Raw genomic sequence first — 16,579 nt, 5'->3', positions numbered from 1 at the left:
TGTGCACAGCATGTGTAAGGGAAGAATATACTCCAGAGAGGACAATATTTCTTTTCATTTTTCTTATTTCTGTTGCCAACAATAAATTACCATAGCTACAATTTAAAAAGGTCAAGTTTCTTTCAGTTTCATATCTATGCAATGCAAAGAATAAATTCTATATACCAAAAATAGATCAAGAGTGAATATTCATAGATTTTAAGGTATGAAGGGACTATTATATCATCTAGTCTGACCCTAAATACATCTAAGTTCCTCTTTTGTTTATGTAAAAATAGTGAGATAATTGCATTTTTCTCCATCGTCTTCAGCATTACCTCCTCTAAAGAAAAGTCTGAAATAATGGGAAAGTCTTTCACAGAGAGAGTGAGGGAAGACACTTAGTGATCTGTGTTTACTCATATTTTTTTTCTAGCCCTCTGTTTATAAATTACACCCCCTCCTTTCCTGTCTTTATTTTTTTTTTTAACTTCTTAGAGGGTTTTTGTTGTTTTGTGTAATTGGGTGGACATAAAGCTACTTTTCACAACTTTTTAGGCTAGATACTCAAAACATTTTGATAATCTGGTAAAGAAATGGGTGGCTTTAGGCCACTTTTACATTTCAAGCATGTTGACAGAAACAGAAATAAAATCCTGAATAATCCTTTAAATATCTCCTTGTACACCAGCTTTAGTGTTCCAAGATTATATACTTTGCATTATGTATTATTTCAACTTGAAAAGACCCTGACATTTTGTCCCTGAGCCTTCTCCTACACTAGAATTCCAGCTATTTCAAGAAAAAATGCTTAACCTTCATTTTTACTGGCAGGGTGCTAACATAATTTAACTGATCAGAGTGGAAAGGAATGAATTATGTTAAAGTATTTCACAAATCATAACTATCTAGATTACTTTACTAAAATATTTTGAAAGAGTTTAAACTCTAGTGCAGACAGGAACTTATTAAGCCTCAGCTTACATATAAAATATGGACAAAATTTAGTTGTATTCTCATTACAAGGATTTTCTGCAGTTTTGATCTCTCTCTACACAATGAGTTTCAGCCATATATTTGACAATGAAACTCAAAGTAAATTCACTCCTGTTCCTTGCTCTAGCTCAGGTTTGTCTTCCTGGTGTGGAGAGAGACAACAGAGTTCAACAATTTTAACCAAATTTACAGTTATATCCTAGTAAGAAGGAAAGTTGAGCATATGATGTTAGCTGACTGGTTTCAGAGCAGCAGCCGTGTTAGTCTATATCCGCAAAAAGAACAGGAATACTTGTGGCACCTTAGAGATTAACACATTTATTTGAGCATCAGCTTTCGTGGGCTACAGCTACACTGTAGCCCACTTCATCAGATGCACAGAATGGAACATATATATACATACAGAGAACATGAAAAGGTGGAAGTTGCCATACCAACTCTACGAGACCACACACCACACAACAAAAACACTAACCCAGGAACCTATCCTTGCAACAAAGCCCAATGTCAACTCTGTCCTCATATCTATTCAATTGACACCATCATAGGACTTAATCACATCAGCCACACCAACAGGGTTGTTCACCTGCACATCTACCAATGTGATATATGCCATCATGTGGCAGCAATGCCCCTCTGCCATGTACATTGGCCAAATTGGACAGTCTCTATGCAAAAGAATAAATGGACACAAATCTGACATCAGGAATCATAACATTCAAAAACCAGTGGGAGAACACTTCAACCTCTCTGGTCACTCAGTAACAGACTTAAAGGTGGCAATTTTGCAAAAGAAAAGCTTCAAAAACAGACTCCAATGAGAAACTGCTGAACTTGAATTAATATGCAAACTAGATACCATTAACTTGGGTTTGAATAGAGACTGGGAGTGGCTGGGTCATTACACAAATTGAATCTATTTCCCCATGTTAAGTATCCTTATACCTTTTTGTCAACTGTCTGAAATGGGCCATCTTAATTACCACTACAAAGGTTTTTTTTCTCCTGCTGATAATAGCTCATCTAAATTAATTAGCCTCTTAGAGTTGGTATGGCAACTTCCATCTTTCCATGTTCTCTATATGTATATATATCTTCTTACTGTGTGTTCCATTCTACGCATCTGATGAAGTGGCCTGTAGCCCACGAAAGCTTATGCTCAGATAAATTTGTTAGTCTCTAAGGTGCCACAAGTACTCCTGTTCTAGTCAACTAACTGTAATCACAATAAAGGAACAACGGACTTCTACACTGACTGGAGGAACAGAATGAAGGAGAGCTATAATTGACACCTGTTTTCATAAACAGCTGACAACTCCAATGTAGACACAGCTTTGAGTAGTTGGGTGTTCTTACGGGGGAGCTTGTAGCAGCCATTATATTTACGTTTCCTAACACTTTCCATTATGATAGATTCTTTCAACCTTCTTAGGGAGAGAGAGATATCTCAGTGGTTTGAGCATTGGCTTGCTAAACCCAGGCTTATGAGCTCAATCCTTGAGAGGGCCATTTAGGGATCTGGGGCAAAAATCTGTCTGGGGATTAGTCCTTCTTTGTGCAGGGGGTTGGACTAGATGACCTCCTAAGGTCCCTTCCAACCCTGATATTCTATGATTCTTTTAAGAAGCTCCAACTCCTCCATTGTTTGCAGCAGGCCTTTCAAATGGGGTAGGGAGAAAGTTCTCAAGCAAAGAGGTGTCTTTTCTTTTTACATGCAATTCCATTCAGGTTTATTGAGATATAAGTCAGCATTTCCCTTCTGTAAAGTAAGCACTGCAGAAAAATTTTGGCAGCATACCAAAATAATAACTGAACATGAACACTCTACAGAGCGGAGTTGCCACCAGTGCAAAAGCAAGAGCAGCAACAGTAGACACAGCACTGTGAACAGATGGGAGCTGCTGTAGTGGAGGGAAGAGAGTGGAGATAGACTTCCTCCAATAACCCTTCCGACCCAGCACTTGGCCCATCCCCAACCCTGGGAATAACAACCTTCTCTTGCTATGAGCTAACAGTCCTGTAGATCATGTGACAGAAGTCTGTGCTACAACAATGAAAGTCCAGGGTTCAACCCCTGTTGATGATGCATAATGGGGGCTGTTACACTTACATGTAATAGAAACTGGTTTTACCTTTTTCCTTTTAAAAAACCCTGGTAAACTAAATTTAAAAAAACGTATTTAGATTGCAAATTAAGCACTAAAAGGTTAGGAAATGTCAGCTTTAATTCTGCCCTCTTGTGCATATGTATTATGACAGACTTTAATTACTTGATCAGATACAGTCTTCCCCACAAGACTCCTGCCTCATTCAGTAAGCAGGATGGACACATAAGGTGGCAGTATTAAGACTGGATGGGCTACTGTAAATCTGGCATTTCCCAAATTTCAAGTGCTTTCCTTTGAAATCTACATAATATTATTTGAGAGTAGTTCTTTTGTATGTAATTTTATGTATAAATTGTTTGTGAGTCTCCAATTATGTCTATATAACAAGTATACAAAACACTGTTAAATACTTATATAGTACTATTCAAAGCACTCTTACCTGTCAACAATAACACCATGAGGTATGAGCACATATTCCAGATCTCCATAGTAGTGCTGTGGATATGTGAATAAATCCAAACTGTAGCCTGGCCAATCGTCTGAAATCTGCAAATTAGGTTAATATAATTAGAACTTTTCATTGTATTTGGTATATAAAAAGTTGTTATCATATTCTCAATGTTAGACTATGTCCTTTTACATTGGATTTGACAGTATTATTAGCAACTACTATTAGTTGTACTGGCCTTATGCACACACCCTTCCCATATATGGTGATATCCATGTGATTAACTCCAGGGTCATGTAATCAAAAATACATGATGATAATTTACCACTTCACCTGTGCCTATTAATCATGGGTACATTATGTCTACTTCTATCAGGCTAACTCTCTAAATACCCCTAAAAGTAACCATTCTTTAAAAAAAAAAAAAAAAGCAACCTGTCACAAAAATGCTGTGGTCTTTCCCTAATTTTATTTGCATAAGTCTCAGAGGATTGCACTACGCATGACTGTGAACCCGTGAATCGTTTATGCAGGTCATCCGAAATGAGCGCCTAGAAAACATTCAAACTAACCATCAGGTATTCTGTATATGCCAATTATTTACAGAAAAAAGATTAATGTTCGAAAGAATTTTTACAATGTGTATTAGTACTGCTTTTCACATCCATCTGCCTGTAAAACCAGGAACTGGATTAATATAGAATCTCAGAAATCAAAAAGTTTATAGATGTCGGGCAGAAATCAAGCAGAACAAATATCAGTTCAAAAGGTCATGTTTCAGAAAGCTCTAACGATGTAAAAAGGAGGGATTGTAATGGAAACGGTTCTGCAAGCTTTACAACAGTCCCATAGTAAAGACAGCATCTCTAACTTCTTGCAACTATACTGGAGCTTTGTTTCAATATTGACTTTGAGGAAAGAGTGCCACCTCACGGGTTTCTTAATTGTCTGTGCAGTCATATGTACCCATAAATATCTTGTCTTTATTCCTTGTATTTACTCCTGAGAGCATTCTGCACCAAAAAATGTATATTCTACACCAAAATATTTAAAATTCTACACACAATATTTTAAAATTCTGAAAAATTCTGCAAATTTTATTGTTAAATAAATGTGGAGGCTCCAGCATGGCATTGGGGAGCACAGGCCAATGGGCTCCACAGAGGTGGGAGATCACTGTGCAGCTCTCTCCCCGGGACATGGACTCAGCAATGAGGCTGCACCCAACCTGACAAAGCGCAAGGATACAGCCTGGCCCACAAACACCCTTGGGCCCTGCCCCTCTGTGTGGGCAAGCAGGCTCAGCAAAGCAGGAGCCAAGTCTGGAGGGGCTTAATGTGGGGGGATCCAGGTGTGGGTTGAGAGGGTTCTGTGTGGGGCAATCTGAGTGCAGGTGGCTCAGTGGGGGATCTGGGTGCGGGGGGTATCTGGATGCACATGGGCCTGTTGGGGGGGGTTACAGGTGCAAAGGTAATGGGAATCTGCAGCAGGGTCAAGGTGAAGGTGGTTGGGGCTCAACAGGGGAGGGGGATAGAGTTCAGCGGGGGGTTCTGGGTGTGGGGGGCTAGTGGGGAGTTCAGATGCTGGGGGAGTGGGGCAGTGATCCAGGTGTAGCTGGTTGGGGCTTGGTGGGGTGGGATCCAGGTATGCATGGCTCATCGGGGTGGTTCAAATGCAGTGGGAGTGGGGCTCAACAGGGACGGGTCTGATTACAGGGAGGGTGATGCTCAGCAGGAGCATCTGGGTATGAGGGACTCTAGATGCATGGGGGTTGGGCAGATGCGGGAGCAGCTCCCTGAACAGGAATCCCTCCTCCTGCAGCTGAGGAGCAACGGGTGCAGAAAGTGTGTTACAGGGGGGCGGGAGTTTGCAGAGCTTCCTGCAGGTGAGAGAGAAATCTGGGGGTGGATCAGACTCGGCCCCCAATGCTGTGCAGGGCAAGAGGAAGCCTCGTCCCCCCCAGTTCAGTCGAGACTAGCCGCTGAGCCCGGCACAGGACTGGAGCCACCAGCCAGGTCTTACCCAGTCCCGCCTTCTGCCCCACAGTGATTTCTTTCTCTGCTGGCTGCCCTGGGAACCCAAAACATCGCTCTTGTGGCTTCCCTTTACTCCCCCATCAGGAAGTCATTTTTCTGCAGGGAAGCAAAGAAATCTGCAGGGGGATATCAAGTCTGCACATGTGCAGAGGCGCAGAATTCCCAAGGGAGTTTTGTATTGTTCAAACACATGAATACCAAAAAGAAGGTTGAACAAATGGTTAGAGAACTGCTTTTGTGGGGTACAGTGTACATTTCTGCTATATAGAATCCTCAACTAAAGAGTAAAAACTAACTTCTGCAAGCAGATTCACCTACTACAATAAAGAATCATAAATCCTTCACAAATAATTTGCATATCAAAATGTGTTGATTGCTGACCTATTCTATTACATTAGCATCTTTATGAGGATTCTACTTTCATACATTGCTATATTTATCTCTGACGCCAGTCTGGTGATGCTAAACTACACCTTGAAGAAATATTATTTGTCTAAGAATGGTTACTTTAAGTCTACTAAGGGTATGTCCAGACTACCCGCTGTATCGGCGGGTAGCGATCGATTTATCGGGGATCAATATATCGTGTCTCATCTAGACGCGATATATCGATTCCCAAACGCGCTCCATGTCGACTCTGGAACTCCACCGGAGCGAGTGGCGGTAGCGGAATCAGCAGGGGAGCCGCGGTTGTCAATCCCGCATGTTGAGGACGGGAGGCAAGTTGGAATAAGATACTTCAACTTCAGCTACGGTATTCCCGTAGCTGAAGTTGCGTATCTTACATCAACACCCCCCCACCCCCAAGTAGACCAGGCCTTAGCTACAGCAAAAACATCAACTTCCTAGAGAACTGTGCCTGGCTCAAAATCATCATTTGCTTGCAATTAATATTTAAAAACTGAAAATACTTTAAATGACTGCTTCATGGAGCAGCTGGTACGGGAACCCACAAGGGGAGAGGCAACTCTAGATTTAATCCTGAGTGGAGCGCAGGAGCTGATCCAAGAGGTAACTGTAGCAGGACCGCTTGGAAATAGTGACCGTAATACAATAGCATTCAACATCCCTGTGGGGGGAAGAACACCTCAACAGCCTAACACTGTGGCATTTAATTTAAAAAGAGGGAACTATACAAAAAGGAGGGGGTTAGTTAAACAAAAGTTAAAAGGTACAGTGACTAAAGTGAAATCCCTGCAAGTTGCATGGGCCCTTTTTAAAGACACCATAATAGAGGCCCAACTTCAATGTATACCCCAAATTAAGAAACACAGTAAAAGAACTAAAAAAGAGCCACCGTGGCTTAACAACCATGTAAAAGAAGCAGTGAGAGATAAAAAGACTTCCTTTAAAAAGTGGAAGTCAAATCCTAGTGAGGCAAATAGAAAGGAGCACAAATACTGCCAAATTAAGTGCAAGAGTGTAATAAGAAAAGTCAAAGAGGAGTTTGAAGAACAGCTAGCCAAAAACTCCAAAGGTAATAACAAAATGTATTTTAAGCACATCAGAAGCAGGAAGCCTGCTAAACAACCAGTGGGGCCCCTTGACGATCGAGATACAAAAGGAGCGCTTAAAGATTATAAAGTCATTGCGGAGAAACTAATGGATTCTTTGCTTCAGTCTTCGCGGCTGAGGATGTTAGGGAGATTCCCAAACCTGAGCCGGCTTTTATAGGTGACAAATCTGAGGAACTGTCACAGATTGAAGTGTCACTAGAGGAGGTTTTGGAATTAATTGATAAACTCAAAATTAACAAGTCACCGGGACCAGATGGCATTCACCCAAGAGTTCTGAAAGAACTCAGATGTGAAGTTGCGGAACTATTAACTAAGGTTTGTAACCTGTCCTTTAAATCGGCTTCGGTACCCAATGACTGGAAGTTAGCTAATGTAACACCAATATTTAAAAAAGGCTCTAGAGGTGATCCCGGCAATTACAGACCAGTAAGTCTAATGTCAGTACTGGGCAAATTAGTTGAAACAATAGTTAAGAATAAAATTGTCAGACACATAGAAAAACATAAACTGTTGAGCAATAGTCAACATGGTTTCTGTAAAGGGAAATCGTGTCTTACTAATCTATTAGAGTTCTTTGAAGGGGTCAACAAACATGTGGATAAGGGGGATCCAGTGGACATAGCGTACTTAGATTTCCAGAAAGCCTTTGACAAGGTCCCTCATCAGCTGTCATGGGATAAAAGGGAAGATCCTTTCATGGATTGAGAACTGGTTAAAAGACAGGGAACAAAGGGTAGGAATTAATGGTAAATTCTCAGAATGGAGAGGGGTAACTAGTGGTGTTCCCCAAGGGTCAGTCCTAGGACCAATCCTATTCAATTTATTCATAAATGATCTGGAGAAAGGGGTAAACAGTGAGGTGGCAAAGTTTGCAGATGATACTGAACTACTCAAGATAGTTAAGACCAAAGCAGATTGTGAAGAACTTCAAAAAGATCTCACAAAACTAAGTGATTGGGCAACAAAATGGCAAATGAAATTTAATGTGGATAAATGTAAAGTAATGCACATTGGAAAAAATAACCCCAACTATACATACAATATGATGGGGGCTAATTTAGCTACAACGAGTCAGGAAAAAGATCTTGGCATCATTGTGGATAGTTCTCTGAAGATGTCCACACAGTGCGCAGAGGTGGTCAAAAAAGCAAACAGGATGTTAGGAATCATTAAAAAGGGGATAGAGAATAAGACTGAGAATATATTATTGCCCTTATATAAATCCATGGTATGCCCACATCTTGAATACTGTGTACAGATGTGGTCTCACCTCAAAAAACATATTCTAGCACTAGAGAAGGTTCAGAAAAGGGCAACTAAAATGATTAGGGGTTTGGAGAGGGCCCCATATGAGGAAAGATTAAAGAGGCTAGGCCTCTTCAGCTTGGAAAAGAGGAGACTAAGAGGGGATATGATAGAGGTATATAAAATCATGAGTGATGTGGAGAAAGTGGATAAGGAGAAGTTATTTACTTATTCCCATAATACAAGAACTAGGGGTCACCAAATGAAATTAATAGGTAGCAGGTTTAAAACAAATAAAAGGAAGTTCTTCTTCACACCGCGCACAGTCAACTTGTGGAACTCCTTACCTGAGGAGGTTGTAAAGGCTGGGACTATAACAATGTTTAAAAGGGAACTGGATAAATTCATGGTGGCTAAGTCCATAAATGGCTATTAGCCAGGAAGGGTAAAGAATGGTGTCCCTAGCCTCTGTTCATCTGAGGGTGGAGATGGATGGCAGGAGAGAGATCACTTGATCATTGCCTGTTAGCTTCACTCCCTCTGGGGCACCTGGCATTGGCCACTGTCGGTGGACAGATACTGAGCTAAATGGACCTTTGGTCTGACCCGGTACGGCTGTTCTTATGTTCTTGTGACCAAAAGATCATTGGAGTCAACGGGAGTTTTTGCACTGACTGCAATGGGCTTGAATCTGGTCATTAAAAAAAAATACTCAATATCGTTACTTTATGTCTACTTAGCTGCAGCAAAAACATCAACTTCCTAGAGAACTGTGCCTGGCTCAAAATCATCATTTGCTTGCAATTAATATTTAAAAACTGAAAATAAAGGGCATGACCCAAAGACCACTGGAGTCAACAGGAGTTTTTGCACTGACTGCAATGGGCTTGGATCTGGTCATTAAAAAAAGTTACTCAATATCATTCCACATTTTCACAGGAAGAAGGGATTATATACATCCTCAAAACTTCAAGGTTTTTCATTAGGGGGCAAGTCCTGTTCACAATAACACAGTTGCAGAAGGTCTAACAACCCTATCAATGTGTTTAGAGAATTCATATTAGGAGCAAATGCTGTGCCAAATCTGAAAAAAAAATTGGTGGAGAAATAAATGATTGAAAATAGAAATATATACAGCAATATTTGAAAGCTATCAGTCAAAACAACCAGGGTGAAAATCGGGAAATACCTTATAATCCCCATCTACTGAAATACACTGGACTGAAAAAACTTTCACAAGGGAATGGAAAAATGGTAATTTTGTTTTAAAAAGTGGGGCTCTCTTTTAAATGTGGACTATATGAGAACATTGTTTATACACAGTAGGTAATTTTAATTTATGTATGTAATAAGGAACCAATTCTGTTTCCACGTAAATTCGTGTGATCGGGCAAGATGAATGTGAGAACCACAACATTTTCTATCTTTCATAAGTTTAAATTCACAATCATAATGTTGCATTACGATTCTTTTTTTGTTTTCATGTGTGTATGGAACAGAAGAAATGAAGTCATTACAAAGCCCATCTCCTTTGAAATGTCTCCACTTTGCTCCAGTGCTAACAAAGTCATCAGCTTTGTAATAGCATTTATTACAGAGATTACCATCTAAATGACCAACATAAGTTTAATTTAAGTACACCAAGGGCCTAGCTCTAAACTGTAAAAACACTTGTCAGGGGACACACTTATAACACAGTAGCCCCACCACAGTTTTGTGGTGTACACAGGACTTGTCCAAAGTTTTAGTTAAATCATGGCTAATAGTCTCTAATCTTGTTCTGGCACTTGGTTAAAACATTGACTGGCCACAAGTACACTGTAAAATAAAAGTATTTCAGCGTCTGTTTTACAATGTGGATAGGCCCAAAGAAATACACATTTTTCACTTTTGGAAACTTATCTTATTCATTTACTATTATCATAATTTATAAAGCCCCATAGATATTCATGGTGCTTTCTAAAACATATAGTTTATGCAGTTCACTACCACCTTCTGTGCACAGAAGATGAAAAATAAGAACAACCCAACAGTGCATTTTTATCACTAGGTTGTTTCTACAGCAAATGCAATTGACAATTGAATCCACAAGCCAAGACAATTCCATGTTTCCATCTAAAAATCAGTAGTCCCGTAATGTTTGGCAATTTTGCTAGTCACTGCTCAGCTTGCTTCCAGCACACTAAGGGCACACATACATCATAACTGCTGCAGCCAGAGGGCACGGACACGAAATCAAACTTCCCCAGCTCCTGATGAGCTGCTAGGACTTCTCTGGAGCAGCCACCCACTCACAAATACTCCAGGCAGGGAGGGGTGATAAGAGTGGAATATGGTGTGCAGCAAAGTAGGTTCAGAGATACAAGGACAGAACACAGGACTGGGTCAATGGAGCAGGGGTGAGGGGGCAAGAGGAGATGGTGGAGGATGAATCACAGAACTGTTGGTGTAAGGCACAGCAGAGCAGATTGGAGTAAGTAGTACAAGTTGGGGGAGGCAGCCGGGAAGGAGACATCAGAGCAAAGCCGGAATATTGAGATGTAGAACGGTTGAGGGAACAAAACTGGGACCAGAAACAGGGCAGAAGGGAGGAGATGAGAGATCACGGTCAGTGGTTTCCCCAGGAGTTGAAATTAGGAGGGGTGTTTGAATTTACAGGGGGGGTGTCAGGACCAATGAGATATATACAAGAGATATGAATAAAGTAAATGTTTTGTTAGGATGGTGCAAATTTAACATAAGAATAATGCAAGTTACACCAAAACACATAACAGGTCTAGATTTCTAAAAAAAAAAAAAATTAAAAAAAAAAATTTAAATTGACTTTTGAAAAGTAAGCCATCATGGGATAAGAGGGAAGTCTTCTCATGGATCAGTAACTGGTTAAAAGATCGGAAACAAAGGGTAGGAATAAATTATCAGTTTTCAGAATGGAGAGAGATAAATAGTGGTATCCTTGAGGGGTCAGTACTGGGACCAGTACTGTTCAACATATTCATCTGGAAAAATGGGTAAACAGTGAGGTGGCAAAATCTGCAGATGATACAAAACTATTCAAGATAGTTAAGTCCCAGGCAGACTGTGAAGAGTTACAAAGTGATCTCACAAAACTGGGTGACTGGGCAACAAAATGGCAAAAGAAATTCAGCGTTGATAAATGCAAAGTAATGTACATTGGAAAACAATCTCAACTATACATACAAAATGATGGCATCTGAATTAGCTGTTACCACTCAAGAAAGAGATCTTGGAGTCATTGTGGATAGTTCTCTGAAAACCTCCACTCAATGTGCAGCGGCAGTCAAAAAAGCAAACAGAATGTTGGGAATCATTAAGAAAGGGATAGATAGTAAGACCAAAAATATCATATTGCCTCTATATAAATCCATGGTATGTGTACACCTTGAATAGTGTGTGCAGATCTGGTCACCCCATCCCGAAAGAGATATATTGGAATTGGAAAAGGTACAGAGATGGGCAACTAAAATGATCAGGAATATGAAACAGGAGGAGAGATTAGAATGACTGGGAATTTTCAGATTAGAAAAGAGATGACTAAGGGGGATATGATAGAGGTGTATAAAATCTTGACTGGTGTTAAGAAAGTGAATAAGGAAATGTTATTTAATCCTTCACATAACACAAGAACTAGCAGTCACTCAATTAAATTAATAGGCAGCAGGTTTTAAAAAAACAAAAAGAAGTACTTCTTCACACAATATAAAGTCAATCCAGGGAACTCTTTGCCAGGGGATGGTGTGAAGACCAAAAGTATAACAGGATTAAAAAAAGAACTAGATAAATTCCTGGAGAATAGGTCCATCAGTGGCTATTAGCCAGGATGGGAGGGATGCAACACCATGCTCTGAGTGTCCCTAGCCTGTTTGCCAGAAGCTGGGAATGGCCAACAGGGGATGGTCACTTGATGATTACTTGTTCTATTCATTCCCTCTGAAGCACCTGGCCTTGACCACTGTCAGAAGACAGGATACTGGGCTATATGGGCCATTGGTCTGACCCAGTATGACCATTCTTATGTAAAAATTAATTATAATAATATAAATGTTTAGTACAGAAACTCCTCAACATAATGACCTTTCAAGATAGCAACAATGTGAGATAGCAACCCTGGCAAATAATGCATTTTAAAAATCTTGGCCTACTAGGAAACATATTTATATAAGTTTCCATTCCCAGTCACTAATCTAGCATTCTGGAGCAAAGTGACTAAAATATAGTCCAACAAACAAATGTTTATTTAACGTGCCCCTCACTTTTCCCTCCACCGCATCCGGCTCACCAGTGTTGTCTTTCGTCAGTGGAGACTCAGAGTTCAGAGGTGCTTTCATATGAGTTCATCTACCAAGTGGAGGACAAGACGGCACCTTACTTGTTCCTCCAGCTGCTCACTGTTCGCTCTGGCCACGGCTGTTCATTGTGCCACGGTTCACTCCACCCCTCTGTTACCAATGGCCCTGCAAAGTCACCTTCTGCTGCCACCCTGACCTCTGCAAATTGGTCTCTTGAGGTTCCACCAGCTCTCAGTGATTTCAGCTGAGCTCTCAGTGGGGGAACCTCACTGCTAGTGCAGTCTGGGCTGTCTCTTACACAAAAACATTGTACCCACAGGAACAGTATCCCCACAACAGGACTAAGCACTTAGACCTGATTGTCAGTGATTTCAGATGCAGTGGTCACTTAACAGAACAAAAGACTATCTATGGAGCCTAATCAGCTCTGTCTTTAATCAGTGGAGAGGGACAAGTCCCCACCCTCTCTCTTGGTGCCTTCAAATCATCACAGACTAAGTACAGTTCTACTGCCCTTTACTCATACAATAAGAATATTTCATCCCCCATTTCCCCCACATTCAAGTGGTTTGTAACCCAATTCCAGCCAAAATCTATCACTTGGACAACACAGCTCTGTTTGCTGGATACCTAGGTAAATTAGGTGTGAATGTAAATATAATCTGGCCCTGAAGCCTCTCCCCGCAGCCCCAGCTCATCACTAGCTGTCAGGGAGTGCTCATTTAGACTTTGCTTACAAATCATCATTTGAAATTATTAGGTTGGCCAACATCACGGAAATGAATGCACTGACATCATAAAAAACAGCAGCTGTATAAGGAAGCAAGGAAGCTAGTCTATGTTCATACTTTTCAAATCTATTATACTTTTTCAGATACACATACTTTATCATTCACTGTCTGAGCTTTTAAAGTGTGCATTAATGTTTCAGTTTAAATTCAGATTTCCAAACAGTCACTAAATTGGTATGTAACTAGCTCACAAAACTTGGAGGAGGGTGTTGGGGAAATTCAGGGGGGGTGAACAGCCCCCCCAGGGGGAATGTAGGGAAATCACTGCTCACGTGCAAGAAAGTAAGGCTGTTTAGAAAAGATGAGGGTAAGTGTAAAAGGACCAGGGAGGAGGAGGGGAATCAAGGCCCAGGACAGAACGAGATCAGGGTATAGGGCGGAAGGGCCAAAGCACAAAGGCCATGAGGAGAAGATGTGGGGGATGGAGCGAGGCCAGGGCGCAGCAGCAGACGGGCCCAGAGGGGAAGATGGTAGCGGAAGGTCGCGGAGGAATGAGGCGGCGCAGCGGGGGTCAGGGCACAAAAGCTGTGAAGAGGGACGATGAGGGCGAGGTGCGGGGCCTGGGGAGGGGAGGGCGCTGCGATCAAAGCACGGGGCAGGAGAACGGGGGGAGGGGATACCCAGGGCCATCAGAGGCGGGGCGGCGGAGGGAAGCGTGTCCAGAGGACGAAGGGCGGGCTGGGAGACGTGACGGAGGCGCCAGGGGCGGGACGGGGGTGCCCAGGCCTGGCGGCCGTTGGGGCGCGCGGCGGGAAGGGGAGCGGCGATGGCGAGGGGACCCCCCTCCCCAGCGGTCTGGGGACTGCGGGCAGCTACCCTGGCGCCGCCCTGGGCTGGGGGGAGCTTTTCCTTTACCACAACCCCGCGGCCGCTGCCTCTCTGCGGCGCCGCGCTGCTGCCGCCCTGCCCGGCCATCTTCCCTCGCCAGCCCCAGGGGAGCGGCGCGGAACCGCTGGAGCCGCTGGGGCGAGGAGGGAGGAGGCGGCGCTGCTGCTCGCCGGGAGGGAGGCGTCGGCCTGCGGGGAGCGAAGGCCGCCGCATGTAGCAATGCGGGCCCCCTTGCGCGGAGGAGGGGTGTTACCCGCCCGGCCTCTCCCCCTCCCCTAGCCCGGCCGCTACTGCCCTTCCTGTGGGGGTTGAGGACCCCTCCCGCGTCCTAGCTCCTCACTCAAGGGGCAGCGCCCCGCTGAGCATGCGGAGTTCAGCCTTTCCCCCAAATAGAGGGAAGATGGGGCATTGGTCCCACGGAGGACTCCCCCCCCCAACATATCGTGTACAGGCCCCTCAATAGGGGTTGGGGGCATCATTGCCACCTTGCTGCGCATATACCCCAACGTAGTGGGGTCAACTCCACTAGGGCGTCAACCTCACAAGCATGGAAATAGGCTCCCTGGAATAAAGTAGTGTGTTAACGCAAGTCAGACCCATCCAGAGGGTTGTACCTACAACCCCTTCTCATGGCAGTGAATGAATTCAGGCTCAGAGGCTGTGGCAGTGAGCAGGCACTGTGTATGTGCCAAGATAGAAACAATTGACAGACCTTAGGTTTACATCTGGCCTCAGGATATGCACAGGCAACTATAAGAAAAGCCTCCAGCGAGCACAAATTGAGACTACCTTTGAATTCATTTCTGAGGTCTGGGGATATTATATTATTTTCATTTGTGTTATTATAGTGCCTAGGGGCCCTACTCATGGACCAGGAGCCCACTGTGCTAGGCTGTACAAGCACCAGTCAGCAAGCTTTATTATTAAGATACAGTATATGCCACAAATGCACTTAAACTGTTCTATACTCTGATATTTCAGTTCCTTACAATAGGGCTTCAAATGAAAAATTAGACCCATGCTGCTATACCCTCTAAATAACATGTATATTTAATTTCCATTGGTACATTTTTATTGCCCACCCATAAATCAATTATGCATCTCCAAATAAATTAATCATGCCTCAAATCATGCTTCAAGTCCCCCAATCAAATTATTGTTACTAAATATAATTTCTTTCCGCTAATGCTCATGGTACATCAAACACTTTTCAAACATAGAAGTTCTCTGCCCTGAAGAGCTTACTGCTTGAGAAAGAAAAGATAAAATAGAATCACAGAATATGGGAGATGGCGAATGTGACACATAGGCCCTGTTCTTTGCAAACAACTCTAGTCTCAGGCCTGTCAAACTCACTACACCAAATATGTTGCTTACAGGGTATTTGTCCGTAAAGGATAACATGTAACGTCTCAGTTGAAAACTTGAAATTTAGCAGTACTCATAATCATTGTGAGATGTGTGTACAGGCAGTATTTAAGGAATAATATAACTGTATTGAAAATTATGCCCACGGAGGAAAGAGTAGTCACCAGGGAATCATATGTCTTGGTGATGACCTATTCAAAGGGGAAAGAATTGTGTCCAGTCTCCCTGGCTAGCCAATTATGTAATGTATGGTTCAATTGCCTACTCTTAACCTATCCTAGAACTGTCAATGAAAAACCATCTAGTGTGACCAGATAGCAAGTGTGAAAAACCGGGACAGGGAGTGGGAGGTAATAGGAGCCCATATTAGAAAAAGCCCCAAATATTGGGACTGTCCCTGTAAAATCGGGACATCTGGTCACCCTAAAACCATCAAAGACAACTGCAAACAGTTAAAATCATGTGGAGGTAAAAAGGAACATTATAACAGACAGGGGATCACCCTGTCTATTCATAAAGACAGAAGACTGTTTCAGCATAACACAGATGTAGGAGATGCCCTCTGGAGCCATTCACTGAGGAGACATCTTGAGCAGGGGTGTTTTTCATGAAAGATTGGATCCTGGTTCCTGTGAAGCCAGACAGCTCTGCAACAGACTGAAATTTTGGGGGAAACCTACTTTATTACATATAAATGGTAGCTATTAATAAGGGTAGGCCCTAGTTCACATTTTACTATTTTTTTTTCAATTGTAAAGCTTTTGTTTCCATCACTCTCTTGTTTCTGGTGGAATCTCTATTATTTTTTAAGTAAACCTTTTGTTTCACTAAAAGAGCGGTGTGCTAAACAAGAGCGGTGGTTTAACGTAAAACTGCTAAACTAGGGTACACTTCTCCTTTGGTGCAGAGGATCTGAATTTCTGTGAGTAGCCAGTATTGAGGGCTGGATATCA

The 16,579-nt window shown here is 42.4% G+C and overlaps 1 protein-coding gene across 4 annotated transcripts in view; it reads right to left on the bottom strand.

Annotated features, from left to right (window-relative positions):
- Positions 1–14,368, bottom strand: part of PRTFDC1 (phosphoribosyl transferase domain containing 1) — a 68,961-nt gene extending 54,593 nt beyond the window's left edge. For all 4 annotated transcript variants that reach the window (XM_050939154.1, XM_050939155.1, XM_050939156.1 and 1 more), the window contains exons 1-2: positions 14,286–14,368; positions 3,523–3,629 (exon numbers count right to left, since the gene is read on the bottom strand). In XM_050939154.1, coding sequence (XP_050795111.1) covers positions 3,523–3,629; positions 14,286–14,345 — 167 coding nt within the window. In that variant the 5' untranslated portion in view covers positions 14,346–14,368. The remainder of the gene's footprint in view (positions 1–3,522; positions 3,630–14,285) is intronic.
- Positions 14,369–16,579: the final 2,211 nt, after the last annotated feature.

The sequence above is a fragment of the Gopherus flavomarginatus genome, chromosome 2 (assembly GCF_025201925.1).
Source record: "Gopherus flavomarginatus isolate rGopFla2 chromosome 2, rGopFla2.mat.asm, whole genome shotgun sequence".
Classification (NCBI taxonomy): domain Eukaryota; kingdom Metazoa; phylum Chordata; order Testudines; family Testudinidae; genus Gopherus; species Gopherus flavomarginatus.
The sequence above is the reverse complement of the archived record's forward strand: the minus strand, read 5'-3'. Positions and strand labels throughout refer to the sequence as shown.